Source organism: Nerophis ophidion, linkage group LG03, assembly GCF_033978795.1.
Source record: "Nerophis ophidion isolate RoL-2023_Sa linkage group LG03, RoL_Noph_v1.0, whole genome shotgun sequence".
NCBI lineage: Eukaryota > Metazoa > Chordata > Actinopteri > Syngnathiformes > Syngnathidae > Nerophis > Nerophis ophidion.
In genome coordinates this window covers 70,164,561-70,181,427 of record NC_084613.1, presented here as the reverse complement: position 1 = coordinate 70,181,427, position 16,867 = coordinate 70,164,561, and the positions used below count along the sequence as shown (strand labels likewise).

Sequence of the window (16,867 nt, the reverse complement as noted above, 5' to 3'; positions counted from 1 at the left end):
TCTAAAAATGTATTTTTCTTATATAAAAATTTACGTATTTACCGTTGGAAAAAAGTATTTTTATGTTTAAAAAGACATTTTTGTATTCTGAAAATGGGCGTTTACCCCATAATGACAATATGAAAAGATTTTTATTTTTATTTTACAAATTCATTCAAAAAAAAAAAATTGTGTGTACATAAGTATTCACAGCCTCTGCTCAATACTTTGTTGATACACAGAAGTGTTGGTTTTCATCCAGGATGTCTCTGTACATTCATCTTAGTCTAGTCAGGGAGGTGACCGATGGTCACTGTGAGAACTACAGCATCCCTCTATGGAGAGAGGAGAACCTTCCAGAAAGACAACCATTTCGTAGGAATCCACCGATCAGGCTCGATAGTATAGTGGTCAGACAGAAAAAAGTTTGCCAAAATGAACCTGAAAGACTCTCAGACAATGGCAAACAAAATTCTCTGGTCTGATGAGACAAAGATTGAAGTCTTTGGCGTGAATTCCAGGCGTTATGTTTGGAAGAAACCAGGCAGTGAAGCATGGTGGTGGCAGCATCATGCTGTGGGGATGCTTTTCTGCGGCAGGAACTGAAAGACCAGTCAGGATAGAGGGAAAGCTAAATGCGGGAATGTACAGAAAACCAACGCTTCCCATCCAATATGAGGTGCTACAAAGAGGAATGGGCGAAACTGCGCAAACACAGGTGTGCCAAGTTTGTGGAACTGTATTCAAAAGGACTTGAGGCTGTAATTGCTGCCAAAGGTGCATCAACAAAGTATTGAGCAAAGGCTTTGAATACTTAGTACATGTGGTTTTTAAGATTATTTTTTTTAAATAAATTTGCAATTTAAAAAAAACAACCTTTTTTCGCATTGTCATTATGAGGTGTTGTCTGTAGAATGTTGAAGACAACCATGAATCCATTCCGTTTTGAAATAAGGCAAAATGTGGTTCATGAACAGCGCGTGGGAACTTTGGCTTGTCTGAACAGCGCGGCGTGAGAAATAAGATGAGGGTGGCGCGTATTGGAGGACGCTGCTGCTGTGCCAGGTGTGGAGGGCCCCCATTGCTCGCACTCGCTCAGGCTTGGTGGTTTCGACTCCAATTAGAGTCGTACCTCACTTTCTCCTCCCTTCTTTTTTTCCCACTCTGATTTTTCTCACTGCATACTTTCCCACACTTCCCTCCACACCCCCGCCCTCCTCCTCGCTACCTGTCCCGTGCCCAGGTTGTTGCCTTCAGGGTGAATGAAGGGTCGGGATTATGACTCATGCCAGAGAAGTAGTAGTCGTAGTATCGGAAGGAGGCCTACCATGCGCTGTAAACTGCATAGATGTGCCTCAGGGATGAAGAGGACTGGCTGTGTGATGTGGTCTTCCAAGGTCTGAAAGAAGGTGCAGTCACTTCCCATGGAGCTGCTTACCAAGGACTTGTTGGCTGGGGATCAAAAATTACAACGGACTGAAAATGACACAACCGTAGGAGTCAATTGAGTGGATCATGTCAGCTATTTTACCGATAATCAAGCAGGCATTTCTCTTTGTGCCACAATATGCCAACGCTGGAGCAACACAGAATCCAATGTTAAATTTGGGGTCTGGAGTTTAGGAAATACTTATTTCAGGCGCTATTACTAGGCCCCCAAACTCCCGAGACTCCTAAAGGGCCCCCCGTGCCACCCTAAACCCACACATTTGGTATGTTTACGTGCACTAAAAAACTAAATGTACCGCATTTTTCGGAGTATAAGTCGCACCTGCCGAAAATACATAATAAAGAAGGAAAAAAACATATAAGTCGCACTGGAGTATAAGTCGCATTTTTTAGGGAAATGTATTTGATAAAACCCAACACCAAGAATAGACATTTGAAAGACAATTTAAAATAAATAAAGAATAGTGAACAGGCTGAATAAGTGTAAGCATAAATAAACAACTGAGAAGGTGCCTTGTGTTTTAACGTAACATATTATAATAAGAGTCATTCGAATAACTATAACATATAGAACATGCTATACGTTTACCAAACAATCTGTCACTCCTAATCGCTAAATCCGATAAAATCTTATACGTCTAGTCTCTTACGTGAATGAGCTAAATAATATTATTTGATATTTTACGGTAATGTGTTAATAATTTCACACATAAGTCACTCCTGAGTATAAGTCGCACCGGACAAACTATGAAAAAAACTGTGACTTATAGTCCGAAAAATATGGTACCTGGATTTGGTTAAAACCAGCTTTTTAGGACACATTAAGTCAGTTTTTGACTTTTTAAAGATCTAAAAGATATTTATATAAACCAGGGGTGTCAAACTCATTTTAGATGGGGGGTCCCCATGGAGAAGAATCTACTCCCAAGTGGGCCGTACTGGTAAAAATCACGGCAGGATAACTTAAAAATAAAGACAACTTCCGATTGTTTTCTTTGTTTAAAAATCGAACTAGCACAATGCACAAATCATAGTGTTGTTGTTTTTTTGTTTTTTTTTACACTTACAAGTTGTTATTTATAAGTTATTTGTCCTTATTTATATTTTCTGAACAATTTTTGGGATAATGTTCATCAGTCAACTCATTGGTGTTAATTTTCAATCCATCAAGATGAAAAATTATATCAAAATCAAATTATAAGATTTTATTTATGTAATTTGATCATTTTCCTTGACATGTGATATATTTTGTACATATGTAGCATCATCTACAAAGATACAAAAAATTGCTATTGCGACCTCCAGTGGACACATTTAGAACAGCAGCTTTTTTCGTTCAAGACTTTTCGGTTAGTTTTTATGCTAAGGAAACTCATCCTGCGGGCCTCTGAGATAAACCCTCAAAAATAGAGATGTCCCGATCCCGATCATGGGATAAGATAGTAGCTTTCTAAGTGTGGATAAAGAGAGACAAGTCAAAGGAAAACAAGGAGAAAGTGGACAAGAGAGAGGAGGAGGGAAACTTTTGAATTTATTTTTCTTGTTCTTACTGCTACAGATACATTTTTGGGTCACTTTTGTTTTTATTTACAAAGTCAGGGAGTGACAAGCTTTGAGGGCAAAACCCAAATGTTTTTTATCGGGAGCCAATAGTCGCTTTTGCTTTTGTTTAGTTATTGTGCACTCAATATATCTTGTTTAAAAAATTGCACGTCACAATTTTGATTTACTACAATACTCGAACATTTTAAATGAAATACGATAAGCTTTATAAAACATTTGTATATTGTTTCCTTTAGTTGCTTGCTATGGAATATTTTCAGATCTGTCGTCAAAGTATCGGATCAGGACTCTGAATCGGATCTGAGGCCAAAAATGTTGATCCCTACCTGAAATAATTTTGTTTTGTTTAAAAAAAAGCTTATTTTTTAATGTTTTTGAATTAAAACACATTTAATACACAATGTTCATAATATGAATTTAGACAATCATATAACAAGTCATTATTTACTTAAATACGCATTTTATTTTACTGCATATTGTAGACACTAACTGATTCATGTAGAATTATCATCAGTAGATAACATTAATCAAAATAATGTATCAATACTAATATTATGATTACATTATTATTACCTGTCTTTAAAACCTAATGACACCGCTGTTACTTTACTCAAGGGTCCTCGAACGCACCACATTTATGGGCAATGGGATGCAAAAGTGAAACTTGTATTTAACTTTCTCTTACGATGCATTTATTTTGATTTTACCTTTCTTCTATTGACTCGTCCTTGTTTAAAAATGTGTGTAAATGCTTAAAGGTGCGATTTGAGGAAGTTATGATGTCTATGTTGAGTGAAGTGTTCCATTCTGGGCTATCCTGGTGGAAGGAACCAGTTTGACATTCTTAATCAGTTCTAATATTCAAAAAATATTCATTGCAACTTTTTAAAATAAATTACAATTACCTTTCGATGATGGAAAAAAAATCTTCAAACTTTACAAAACCCCAGGGATGTACTTGCACACTAAAAAATAACCAGATTTGAACCCAACTACTGGTTCAGAAAAGGACAAACCCCTTATTTGAGTTATGTTAACTCAACATTTTGGGTAAAATTTTTCAACACAAATTTTGCGTTGAATTATTTAACCAAAAAGTTGAGGTATGATAACTAAATGTTGGGTTATTCCCAAACAAACTAGTGGGTTGAATTTATTTAACCCAAAAGCTGAGTTATGTTCACTACAATGTTGGGTTATTCCAAACCCAAATATTGGGTTGCGCAATTTAGCGCTCCTTGACCCAATATTTGATTAAAAATGATACATTTTAGTGCTGGTTATCCTACTCTTGCTCAAATATTTTCATGTACATTTGATGAGTGATTGTAAATAATGTTAATGAGATCAATCCTTAATAAAATTCCCTTCAATAAAAAAGTAAATTTTTATTAAAAAAAGGCCTTTTACCCAAAAATGCTTTACTCATTGAAGAACAACCCAGAAATTTTGTTAAAATAATTCCCTTGTAACCCAAAATATGTATTTCCTTTCATAAAAATAACTCCCGAATTGAACCCGAAAGTTGCAACTCATGAATTGGGTTAGCACAATAACTCAGCATTTTTAATGCGTGTGCATGGGCCCTGGTACAACATCCCAACTGTGCACCGCAGGCTGGGATTATGTGGCTTCTCCCAGCCAATCAGCAACTTAATATATTTTGTCAAAGTTGCAACATTGTGAAAAAAATAGTGTTGTAAAGCAAAACACAAATGTCCACTGTAATGGACACTGACTTGATCTACCATACTGTATATGGCCCTTTTGTTTCAGAAATGCCACATGGCAGAAAATGCAAGAATTGAGTATATTTTTTGAAAAAAACAAAAAAAACAAAACAGCATCATCACCAGTGCACAATTGTTTTTTTTCCTTTGTCAAAGTTGTGCAAACGCATATGTCCACTGTAGTGGACACTGGGTCTATCTAACATATATGGCCATATGTTTCAGAAAAAAAATAAAGAATTGAGTATATTCTTTTGAAAACCAACGTCCTTTGTCATAGTTGTGCAAAACACATATGTCCACTGTGGTGGACACTGGCTTGATCCAGTGGTTCTCAAATGGGGGCACGCGTACCCCTGGGGGTACTTGAAGGTATGCCAAGAATACGTAAGATTTTTTTTTAAATATTCTAAAAATAGCAACAATTCAAAAATTGAATAATACTTCAACAAAATATGAATGTAAGTTCATAAACTGTGAAAAGAAATACAACAATGCAATATTCAGTGTTGAAAGCTAGATTTTTTGTGGACATGTTCCATAAATATAGATGTTATAGATTTCTTTTTTTTTTTGAAGAAATGTTTAGAATTAAGTTCATGAATCCAGATGGATCTCTATTACAATCCCCAAAGAGGGCACTTTAAGTTGATGATTACTTCTATGTGTAGAAATCTTTGTTCATAATTGAATCACTTGTTTATTTTTCAACAAGTTTTTAGTTATTTTTATATATTTTTTCCAAATAGTTAAAAAAAGACCACTACAAATTAGCAATATTTTGTATTGTTATACAATTTAATCAATCGGAAAATGATGACATAGTGCTGTATTTTACTTCTTTATCTTTTTTTTTTCAACCAAAAATGCTTTGCTCTGATTAGGGGGTACTTGAATCAAAAACATGTTCACAGGGGGTACATCACTGAAAAAAGGTTGAGAACCACTGGCTTGATCTACCATAAATGGCCATATGTTTCAGAAAAAAATAAATTGAGTTTATTCTTTTGAAAACCAGCTTCCTGACCAGTGGACAATTGTTTAGTTTTTTTCTCCTTTGTCAAAGTTGTGCAAAACACAAACGTCCACTTTAGTGGACACTGGCTCGATCAACCATATATGGACATATGTTTCAGAAATGCTACTTAGGAGAAGTATTAGAAAATTAAGTTTATTCTTTTGAGAACCAGCATTCTCACCGGTGGACAATTGTTTTTGTTTTGTTTCTTCGTCAAAGTTGTGCAAACACCAATGTCCACTGGAGTGGACACTGGCTCTTAGAGGTTATGCTTGAGTTTATAACCAGATTTAAAAATAAAACAAAAAAACATCAATATGAGCCCCTGACCCTCTCACAAGTCATTGCTTAGCACTATTGCGAACACAGTGTTTTTCAACCACGCTTGTGTGCCGTGAGATACAGTCTGGTGTGCCGTTGCTGATTATCTATTTTCACCTATTTGGGTTAAAAATAAGTTTTTTGCAAACCAGTAATTATAGTCTCCAAATGATGTGTTGTTGAGCGTCGGTGCTGTCTAGAGCTTGGCAGAGTAACCGTGTTATACCATACCATATCAGTAGGTGGCAGTCGGCAAACCCAATTGCTTTATAGATGTCGAGAAAAGCGGGAAGCAGGGTGCAGGTAAAAAGGTATGTAATACTTAAACCAAAAATAAACAAAAGGTGAGTGTGTCTAAGAAAAGGCGTTGAAGCTTAGGGAAGACTATGCAGAACGAAACTACAACTGAACTGGCTACAAAGTAAACAAAAACAGAATGCTGGACGACAGCAAAGACTTACTGTGGAGCAAAGAAGGCATCCACATTGTACATCCGGACATGACATGACAATCAACAATGGTTCCACAAAGAAGGATAAAAACAACTGAAATATTCTTGATTGCTAAAACAAGAAGTAAGGAAGACATGAAACTGCCACAGGAAAATACAAAAAAAAAAAAAAAGAAAAAGCCACTAAAATGAGAGCGCAAGACAAGAACTAAAACACTACACACAGGAAAACAGCAAATAACGCCAAATAAGTCACGGTGTGATGTGACAGGTGGTGACAGTACACCTACTTTGAGACAAAAGCTGTAGTGATGCATGCTTGGTTATGGTTTAAAGTCATATCCAACAATTGCGACAACAACTTTTTACTGTCAACTGAGTTTTGTTTTTTATGATTTCCGCTGGTGGTGTGCGTCTGGATTTTTTTAACGCAAAAAATGTGCTTTGGCTCAAAAAAGGTTGAAAAACACTGGTCTGAAGATACAACTACAGTACTGCTTTTCTTTTTTATGCATACAAAGTTTGCACATTATAAACACTACACGATGTAATTTATATAAATTTAGCCAACGATAGAGCTTTTAATACTATTGTCTTATTGTTTTCTACTAATCATTATCTGTATGCAATTTATGCAAGAAATGTGCCTTGGCTCGGAAAAGGTTGATCAACAATGTCCTAGCATGTACCAGAAAAGCTTAGTACAGTATTTTTGAAGTTTTTGATCAATTCTTACCATTAGCATCATTGGTCGTCTTCATCCTCCTCTTGGTCCTCTTCCTCTCCTCATCGCGCATCTTTCGCTCGGCCCCCTGCATATGCAAGAAATTTTAAAAAGTCGGGTTGTGCTGATGTAGAGTATATTCAGGATGCACAGTTGACTTACCTTATCGCAGAAAATCTTGACTTGGCAAGCAGCTCTGTGTATGAGCCGGTTGCTTCCCGAGCTGTAGTCGTAGGTATCTATCTGGAGGTTGAGGGGCAGGCCCTTCACGCCTTTCTGTGACGAGAAGTCTGTGCTCAACGAGTTGATGCCGATGAACACCTGCAGGAGGGAACATTTGTGTTATCTGCAGGGTTTTTTTTTGTGATGCCATCGTCATGAGTTTACTGGCCATGACATCTTTCAAGTCCTGTGGGCTAATGATAACATGACAAGAGGCCAACGTATAGCTCGGGAGTTTCTTTTACTGTCATCTAAAAATCTTTGCACATTCCAGGAGGAAGTTAAAGAATAAAACTTGGTACACATTTAAATGGTGAGCAGAAATGTATCGTCACTTTAATGGGAAGCATAGGAAATAAACTAGTAAAAGGTTTATGGGAACAAGTTATTTTTTTGTTTTGTTCTATCAGGAACTGCAAATAGAAATGTTAAGAAAAATAAATCGTGCAAATAACAAAAATATATTTAAAAAAAACTACAAAATACATTTTTACTTTAACATATATCTGATATGGTATTGTGGGATGTTTTACTACCAAGAATATTCCTTACATACTCATCCTTACATAATGTACATTACCTTTTGCATTATATTCATTTATATTATTATATTTTGTCTACCTTGTACTTTTTTTGATGTCATTGCCTAAAATAAATAAATAAATGGAAAAAAATTAAGATGACCTGATTTAAAAAAAAAAAAAAAATATATATATATATATATATATATATAAATATATGTCTTGATTGGATTATCCAGAGAATAGTGCTCGATACCGTGGTAGAGCGCAATATGTAGGTGTGGGAAAAAATCACAAGACTACTTCATCTCTACAGATCTGTTTCATGAGGGGTTCCCTCAATCATCAGGAGATTTTAATCCTGATGATTGAGGGAACCCCTCATGAAACAGATCTGTAGAGATGAAGTAGTCTTGTGATTTTTTCCCACACCTATATATATAAATATATATATTTTCCATTTTATTTTATTTTATTTTTTTAAAACAAGGCATTTTTTGCTATCTTAATTTATACATACAGTATATATATATATATATATATATATATATATATATATATATATATATATATATATATATATATATATATATATATATATATATATTTTTTTTTAAACAGGGCATATTTTTTTAAATAAAAATATATATTTTTAATATATATACATACAAGTATGTTTATATATAAATATAAATATAAATATATATATATATAAATATATATATATATAATATTTATATATCATTATATATATATATATATATATATATATATATATATATATATATATATATATATATATTTTTTTTTTTTAAAGAGGGCATATTTTTTTTAATAAAATATATATATTTTTAATATATATACATAAAATTATGTTTATATATAAATATAAATATATATAAATATATATATATAATATTTATATATCATTATATATATGTATATATATATATATATATATATATATATATATATATATATATATATGTATATATAATATTTATGTATAATTTTATTTATTTTATTTTAAATCTCTGATACATTAGTACCTCAAGATATGAGTTTAATCAATTTGAAATCAGCAGAAATATTGCGAAATTGAAATAAAATCAATTTATTGGTGCTTGGCCCGCCCGAAACAGCACACTTTAAACACGTAAACTGCCTTTTAGAAAGAAAAAGGAAGATTTAGATTAAGGGTGTCAAACTAATTTTGGATCGGGGGCCACATGGAGAAAAATCTACTCCCTAGTGGGCCGGACTGGTAAATCATGGCACAATAACTTAAATATAAAGACAACTTCAAATTGTTTTCCTTGTTTAAAAATAGAATAGGCACATTTTTAGAAATTGTAGAAATCATAATGTTGTTGAGGGTTTTTTTTAACACATGTTGTGGTTAATAATCTTTTTTTGTCTTTTATTCATCAAGATAAACATTTTTTTTTATTTTTTTTATCAAAATCAAATTACCGGATGTTATTTATGTAGTTTGATCATTTTCCTTGAATGGATGTACTAACATCACGCGGTTTATTTTGTACATACAGTATGTAGCATCATCTACAAAGATACAAATAATTGCTATTACGACATCCAGTGGACACATTTAGAACAACTGTTTCTTTCATTCAAAAATTTTAGGTACATTTTTATACTTAGCAAACTCATCCCTCGGGCCTGATAAAACCTGTTCGCGGGCCGGATCAGGCCCTTGGGCCGTACGTTCGACACCCCTCGTTTAGATCATAAACATTGTATGACAAACAATACAGTAGACTGTAATAAAAAGAACTACAGTATTTCAATGAAGTAATGTCACAACATTGTACAGCATATAAGATGGAGAGCGGAATTTGTACTCCCTCGTCCCAGGAAGAATGCTTTGCGGAAGTCTTTTATTTATAGATCTGTATCGCTGTGGAATAACCTGCCTCAAATTCTCACCAGCATTGAAAGTAAACAGGTTTTTAGGATGCAAGTAATATTTTTTCTGAGTTTTAAAATAAGTTTGCTCATTGATGATTTTTTTATGTTTGGTTTTGTATTGTGTAGTTATATTTATATGGTGATTATTATTCTGCGACTGTAAATTGTTTTCCTGTTTCCGTATTGATGCTTTTATTTTTATTTTTTTTATATATATTTTTTTCCTTCTGTATTGTGTAGTTATAATTATACGCTTTTACTTGTAATTGTATTGAGTTGTGGACCCCAGGAAGACTAGTGGGTTGTTGTGGCAACCAGCTAATGGGGATCCTTAATAAAAATCAAATCAAAATCAAATACTTCTTTGTCAAACACACCACCAGCAGCTTTGCCATATTTCTTGGATACTTGTCAGCCAATTTAGATATTATTTTAACATTTAACGTTGTGTTGTGGACTCATTCTGCTTCGCCGCTCATTCTGCTTCACTGTTTTTAATGATTTGTTTCTTTATTTTAAAGAATATCATGTACTTCTTCTCAAGACTGTTCTTCACACTCACTTTCTTCTTTCCCATGGTGGGAAAACAAAGTTCTGTCCGTGTCTAGCGAGTAAGACCGTTTGTTTTGGTCAAATCTTTACGTGGTGCACTGTGACATTCATTAGCGGTGGAAAGCCTCGTAACACCAAATTTTTCTCGAAACTTGAAGCATGACAATTAGCAGAGCGACCTACCATGAATTGATTAAGGTGGAACCCGACTTAAACAAGTTTAAAAACTTATTCGGGAGTTAAAGTCACAGTCGGACATTAAACTTTTCTCCACAAAACTGAAAAAGTGGTTTAAGGAAAATCAGAATACCATGAATTGATTAAGTTGACAAACCTATTCGGGTGTTACCATTTAGTGGTCAATTGTACGGAATATGTACTGAACTGTGCAATCTACTAATAAAAGTCTCAATCAATCAATCACCTGATCCTGAAAAACTCCAAATCCGATGTTCTCTTACCCCGAGGTACTAATGTATTTCATGTTGCTTACATTTCAGTTTGTGCAGTGCGTTTTGTCCTAAACTGTAAAATAAAATAACCAAGCTTGCATTAATTCCCTGTAAAACTGTTGTTAATTATTTATACAGAAGAAATGAAGAAGATGTTTTATGCTGGTCAACATTGATTTGATACGAAATCTGAGCTCACATTGGGGCCATATTTCCCCTGACGTGACATATTTTATCTAAAGGACTCTACTGTGTCTCCTAAGAATTCTTTAATTTCAGTACACGGTGTCTTCCCTTCCTGCTTGCCTCTCCACCCGCAGCAGGTTTTCTGGCATGCCCAACCCCACCGAGAATTTGGCCTTTGCGGCTGTGACTGAGCCTCGGGGCCAAACACATTTCTTGGATTCCTCCCCTCCCTCCTCAACCACTCCTACCCCTTGTTCCCGTCTGTTTTATTTCAAACGCCTAAATCTTGCACCTGTCCGCATCAAAGATAAATGTTACCTTGGCTTCTTCGTTGGGGTTCCAGATAAAGGAGAGGGCGTTGAACGCGACCTCTTCGACGTCGCTGATGCCGCTAAACACTTCCTTGTAGTCGGCTGTGATGACGGAGAGATCGAGTTAGGCGGGGTTTTTGGGAGAAGTACGGAGCAGGTGGATTTTGCGTCACATACCGATGTCAATGACCCTTTGCTTGACGGTTGGCTGGCGTGCGTGCCAGTGGTTCCAAAAGCGCAGCTGCATTTCCGGGGTTTTGTCGTTCTCAAAAACCGCCATGACCACCGTCTGGAGTAGGAGAAAGGTGGAAGAGATTTTAGCGTCAAATGGTGATCACTCATTACTTCAAATCCTTCCTTTCTCCCTTTCTTGTCGTCACTTATTTGCTGTGAGCTGTTTGTGTACATTTGTCCCTTCTTACGGTCTTGACAAAGAAAAGATTGTCGCCTTGTGCTGTTCAAAAACAACACCACACCCTCCCCCACTCCTTGTTTTGTTGCTGCTGCACACGTCAGCTCAAAGATTTGGAGCTGGCGTTATCATAGACAAGATTTCCCAACCCAGAGTGTTAGTCAGTTCCACGTGAAATACTAAATATTTGGAAAGGTTGTCCAATTTTGACCATCTCAACAAATTACCTTGACTTTAGTAGTTGTGATGCAGCCACCGCTGTCCACTCCCTGCAAGGTGATGGGATAGAACTGCCCCTTGTTCAGGTAGACCATGGGCAACTCACTGGATTTGTAAGAAGATGCCGCGGGAGCACCCAAGGAGAACTGGAGCTCACTCCTATATCTCTCAGGCGGGGATCCGGCATAGGATCCAGAGTAGACGGGACTGGAGTGGTCCTCTGCGTAGGCACTGTTGTAGTTGAGAGTCTAAGAACCGCATAAAGCAACAAGTTAGACACAGCTAGCGTATACGAGATTGAGGTGTCCTGTACCTCCGCATTGGGGTCAGGAAAAGCGCCGGGTTCAGGCCACTTTTGCAGTATAGAGTCAAAGATAATATTGAGATCCTGCTTGTCGGTGTCCGCCGCCACGCTGGTCAAGGTGGCGTAGGTGTCGGCGCTTGGCGGCAGGGACGGATTCTGCTTGGATCCTAGCACCTCCAACGAGTAGCTGGCCGGAGCACTCCCGGAGAGGATCTTCATGACGTTGGCGGACGTCTCCAAAGAGACAAGATCATTGGTTGGAGTCCTGGCGGCAAATAGAATCATCTGTCACGTGTTCTTAGGTGTACACACTCCTTGGAAATAGTCTTCATTCTGGGGTGGGTGCTGTTTGTGTCTTAATCCAGCTCTTGTTTGAGTTTCTCAAACACTAGCAGACCCACAATGGACTCAAGTCTCACCCACCCTTAGTGGGTGACACTAAGGGTAAAGGGCTCAGTTAATTGTCTGACCTAAGAGAGCTGCTGATGGAGAAGACCAGAGAGGCAAACATGGCTGTGTTTGATTTGAGGATTACCCCTTTCCCCCATATTTCCTCTTGAGTTTTTTATCAAACTCTTACCTCTCTGTTGGTTTGCAAACGCTACCGTTTCGACTCAAGCCGGTAATCTTCTGATCCTTCTGGCTCTGGAAAGATAACGTCAACGTCAACTCTGATGAAACAATACCCGAATTCTCATTGGTACGGCAGACTTACTTTGCATTGTTCGTAAAGCATGGTGATGGCTGCCAAGTCGTCCCCTGGGTGGAGTCTGGGTTTGGACAAGCTCTCCTCCGGCAAGGTGTTCTCCATGTAGGACCAGGAGTCCATTAAGTAGCTTGTGTTCAGACGGTTGTGATAGTTGAAGTTCTCGCTCTGAAAGACCACTCCCAGAGTCCTTTGTGAGGAATTCAATAATGGATTGGTTAGAATCAGAGGTGGAATTATCTTTAAATGATAACTAAGAGCCACATATTGGAAGCTAAACCACGATGATAAGTGGTGATACCAAAAAGTTTAATATCGATACAGAGGTTAACAGTAGTTAAATCAGTGATTCTTATTTTTCTCTCATATGAGAACATGTTTAAGAGAAGGTGTAGTATTGATCCAAATGAACTAAGTGGAACTTTTTTTACTCTGAGTTTTTATGCACAACATTCTCCTTAGAACCAGCGTCTTTTACCATAAACATTTGTTATGTGAAACCACAAATCTCCCCTGCAGTGTACACTGGTCCCCAGAAGGATACATGAACAAGGCGTTAGCATTCAAATGTCCAAATATGATTTTTTTTTTTCCTCCCTCTGTGACAACTCATCCATTCATCACGTCGTGACGAGTGAGTTCATTTTCGCCCCTGAGCATGACATGTTTCGATTGCAAAACTTCCTTCTATGTTGAGAAACCCACAGGTAGAGGGGAAAAAAAACGGGGGTGTGAAGGGGGTTTGGGGTTGTATTTTGTTCTTTTTCTTCAGCGAAAGCCAAACAAACACATTCTTCATCCCTGTCTTGCTTGTAGAGAAGCAAACAGATTTAGAGGATTGGATTTGTTTGGGGACTTCATCCGTGACGTGGTCCTAAAGAACCCCTTTAGGAGTTTTGCCTGACAGTTGACTGCGGATAAACAGCTCGTTAAATGTGCCGACAGCGGGGAGAAAGACCCCCAGGTGGTCAAGACATGCAGGACTTAGAGGTGCACCTGCTGCGCCAACATATACACCGCACACACTCGTGCTTTACAGACACATTAAGGGGGCTAAGGGGGTCTTCTCGGGTTACCCCCCCCATCATACAGCATTATGTAATTCAATGCATTTACATGCTGTCATTGCATCCAACACCTTAAGAGGAGATTCCTACTTCCAAGCGTCCTTTTGTGCTTGGTGGCCTCCAGGTGAGAGACAAGCACAGACCACTACTATCACTTTCTCTCTTTCAACTCTTTCACATGGGGGTCTCGTTGCAGATTTAACATAAAGGGATGGGTGCAGCATCTTAAAATCTTTAATGGATAAAAAGCCACATAAATTACTTACTCAGTCTCTTTGGTCATGTCTCCAGTCCGAGTGAGCTGAAATAGAGTTCCTTTGAGGGGGTTTTCTTTCTTTTTGTTCGTTTTTTTTCTTCTGCAGTTTAGGTTAGAGAGAAACACTGAGTGACGAGCCGATGACTTCAGTGTTTTGATTCCCTCTGCAGGTGGAGCCCACATGATATTTATACAAGCAGCGCCAGCTCACTCTCGCCTGCGATTGGCCAACATGCCTCTGAAACAGGTGTCTGATAGGACAGGTGTAGGATCTTTAACCCCCCCGTGTCTGGGAGAAACCGTGTAAGCGCTTTGCAAGACAAGAAGCTCCAAGCATGAATGCTCACATAATAGAGCACGGTTGGGGATTTAAAAAAGGTGCGAGGGTTTCTTCACAAGGAGCCTGGAAGGGCTTTCAAATGTTAATTTGTGGTTTTGTTTTGTTTTTAGTTTCATTTTTTACCATCACCAACCAACTGCTGCAGTTTTGGTGCAGTGCATGTACTTTTGGATGTGTTAGTAAAGTTCCTAATGCAGACACTGCATTGTTTTCGACATCAACATCAACAAATAAGAGACATATATACCCAGTTTATGATATGACATAGCCATTTTATTCATGGGGGCTTGTACTGTATTATTGTCATACTGATACATTTAAAACAAATACTAGTATAATGTTTATAGTTAATTTAGTATTCACAATTTTAGCCTTTCTTTTTTTAATGATGTTGCTGAATGGGCCCTTTTAGAGTGAATAGAAATATTTAAGTAATCATTTTCAAGTGTTATTAGCTAAAGAATCCGGCATGTTTGAAACTATTTTTCATTTAAGTCTGTTGTTAATATTGCCATTATTTTCATTATTTAAACATTTTTATTTTTTAAAATGCAATTTAATTTCATTTAATGTAATGAAAACATCTATTTACAAATACACAAACTTGTGTAGCAGAAATAGTTTTACCAAAAATGACAGTACATTGTTTTTAAATGCAGTAATTTAATAGCCATCCTTCCATTTTTCTACCGCTTGTCCCTTTTGGGGTCGCGGGGAGTGCTTGAGCCTATCTCAGCTGCATTTGGGCGAAAGGCGGCGTACACCCTGGACAAGTCGCCACCTCATAGATAGATAGATAGTACTTTATTGATTCTTTCGGGTAAGTTCCTTCAGGAAAATTCAAAATTCCAGCAGCAATGTACAGAGTTGAAATCAATTAAACAGTAAAAAGTAAATCATGGGGTTATAATTATAATCATCACAGGTAATTTAATTTAATTTAATTTAATTTAATTTAATTTAATTTATTTTAATTTAATTTAATTTAATTTAATTTAATTTAATTTATTTAATTTAAATTAAATTAATTTAATTTAATTTAATGAAAACAGCTATGTGCAGGAACATATGTGACTATAAAACAGGCTTTTTTAAAACTAAATTTTTACGTATGAGTTTAAAAATAAATGTCAAAGAAAAGGGTAAAAGGTTTTTCACTACGTATAACATTTAAATAATATAAAAACAAAAACAATATTAATACAATCAATTATTAATTTATATAATATTGGAATAATTTAGCAACTTTTAAAAAAATTGCAGCAAGCTATAAAGCTTTAAAAACGCAATGATTAAATTCATTGAATTTCATGAAAGCACCTACATGAACATATATATGACGATAAGACATTTTTCATATTTGATTCCAAATATAAATCTGATTAACAATGGAGTGTAAAGGGTTTTTGACTCTGTAGACAATTTAAATATTAGAGTCCCCCAAATTCTATGTTCATCATTAATATTCCATTCATCCATCCATTTTCTTTCGCTTATTCCCTTTTGGAGTCGTGGGGGGTGCTGGTGCCTATCTCAGCTACAATCGGGCGGAAGGCTGCGTACACCCAGGACAAGTCGCACCTCATCGCAGGGCCAACACAGAAAGACAGACAACATTCACACTCACATTCATTTAATGAAAACCGCCACTGACATGGAAAACTACAGTCATAGTAGGGGCGGTATAGCTCGGTTGGTAGGGTGGCCGTGCCAGCAACCTGAGGGTTGCAGGTTTGATTCCCGCTTCCGCCATCCTAGTCACTGCTGTTGTGTCCTTGGGCAAGACACTTTACCCACCCGCTCCCAGTGCCACCCACACTGGTTTAAATGTAACTTAGATAGTGGGTGTCACTATGTAAAGTGCTTTGAGTCACTAGAGAAAAGCGCTATATGAATATAATTCACTTCACTTCACTAGTATGACTATAAAACAGGCTTCTTCTTTTTTACACTACTTGTTTACCTTTTTAATATAATTACAAATATCATAAACAATAAAGTGTAATGGAATTTTGAGTACTAATAAAATATATGGAAAAAATATATATATATTTGTTATATATTTAAGTAGATATTAATCAAATGAATATAATGGTGTAAATACATTTACAGTTGTTTGATTAATATTTTTTAAAACTCATTTAATAAATACTGA

General features: G+C 36.4%; 1 protein-coding gene across 1 annotated transcript in view; it reads right to left on the bottom strand.

Annotated features, from left to right (window-relative positions):
* grhl3 (grainyhead-like transcription factor 3) overlaps positions 1-14,546 on the bottom strand; it is a 22,256-nt gene extending 7,710 nt beyond the window's left edge. Inside the window, exons 1-10 of the mRNA XM_061895966.1 lie at positions 14,383-14,546; positions 13,059-13,239; positions 12,924-12,988; positions 12,353-12,608; positions 12,048-12,287; positions 11,586-11,697; positions 11,416-11,510; positions 7,398-7,556; positions 7,248-7,323; positions 1,307-1,431 (exon numbers count right to left, since the gene is read on the bottom strand). Coding sequence (XP_061751950.1) covers positions 1,307-1,431; positions 7,248-7,323; positions 7,398-7,556; positions 11,416-11,510; positions 11,586-11,697; positions 12,048-12,287; positions 12,353-12,608; positions 12,924-12,988; positions 13,059-13,239; positions 14,383-14,399 — 1,326 coding nt within the window. The 5' untranslated portion in view covers positions 14,400-14,546. The remainder of the gene's footprint in view (positions 1-1,306; positions 1,432-7,247; positions 7,324-7,397; positions 7,557-11,415; positions 11,511-11,585; positions 11,698-12,047; positions 12,288-12,352; positions 12,609-12,923; positions 12,989-13,058; positions 13,240-14,382) is intronic.
* Positions 14,547-16,867: the final 2,321 nt, after the last annotated feature.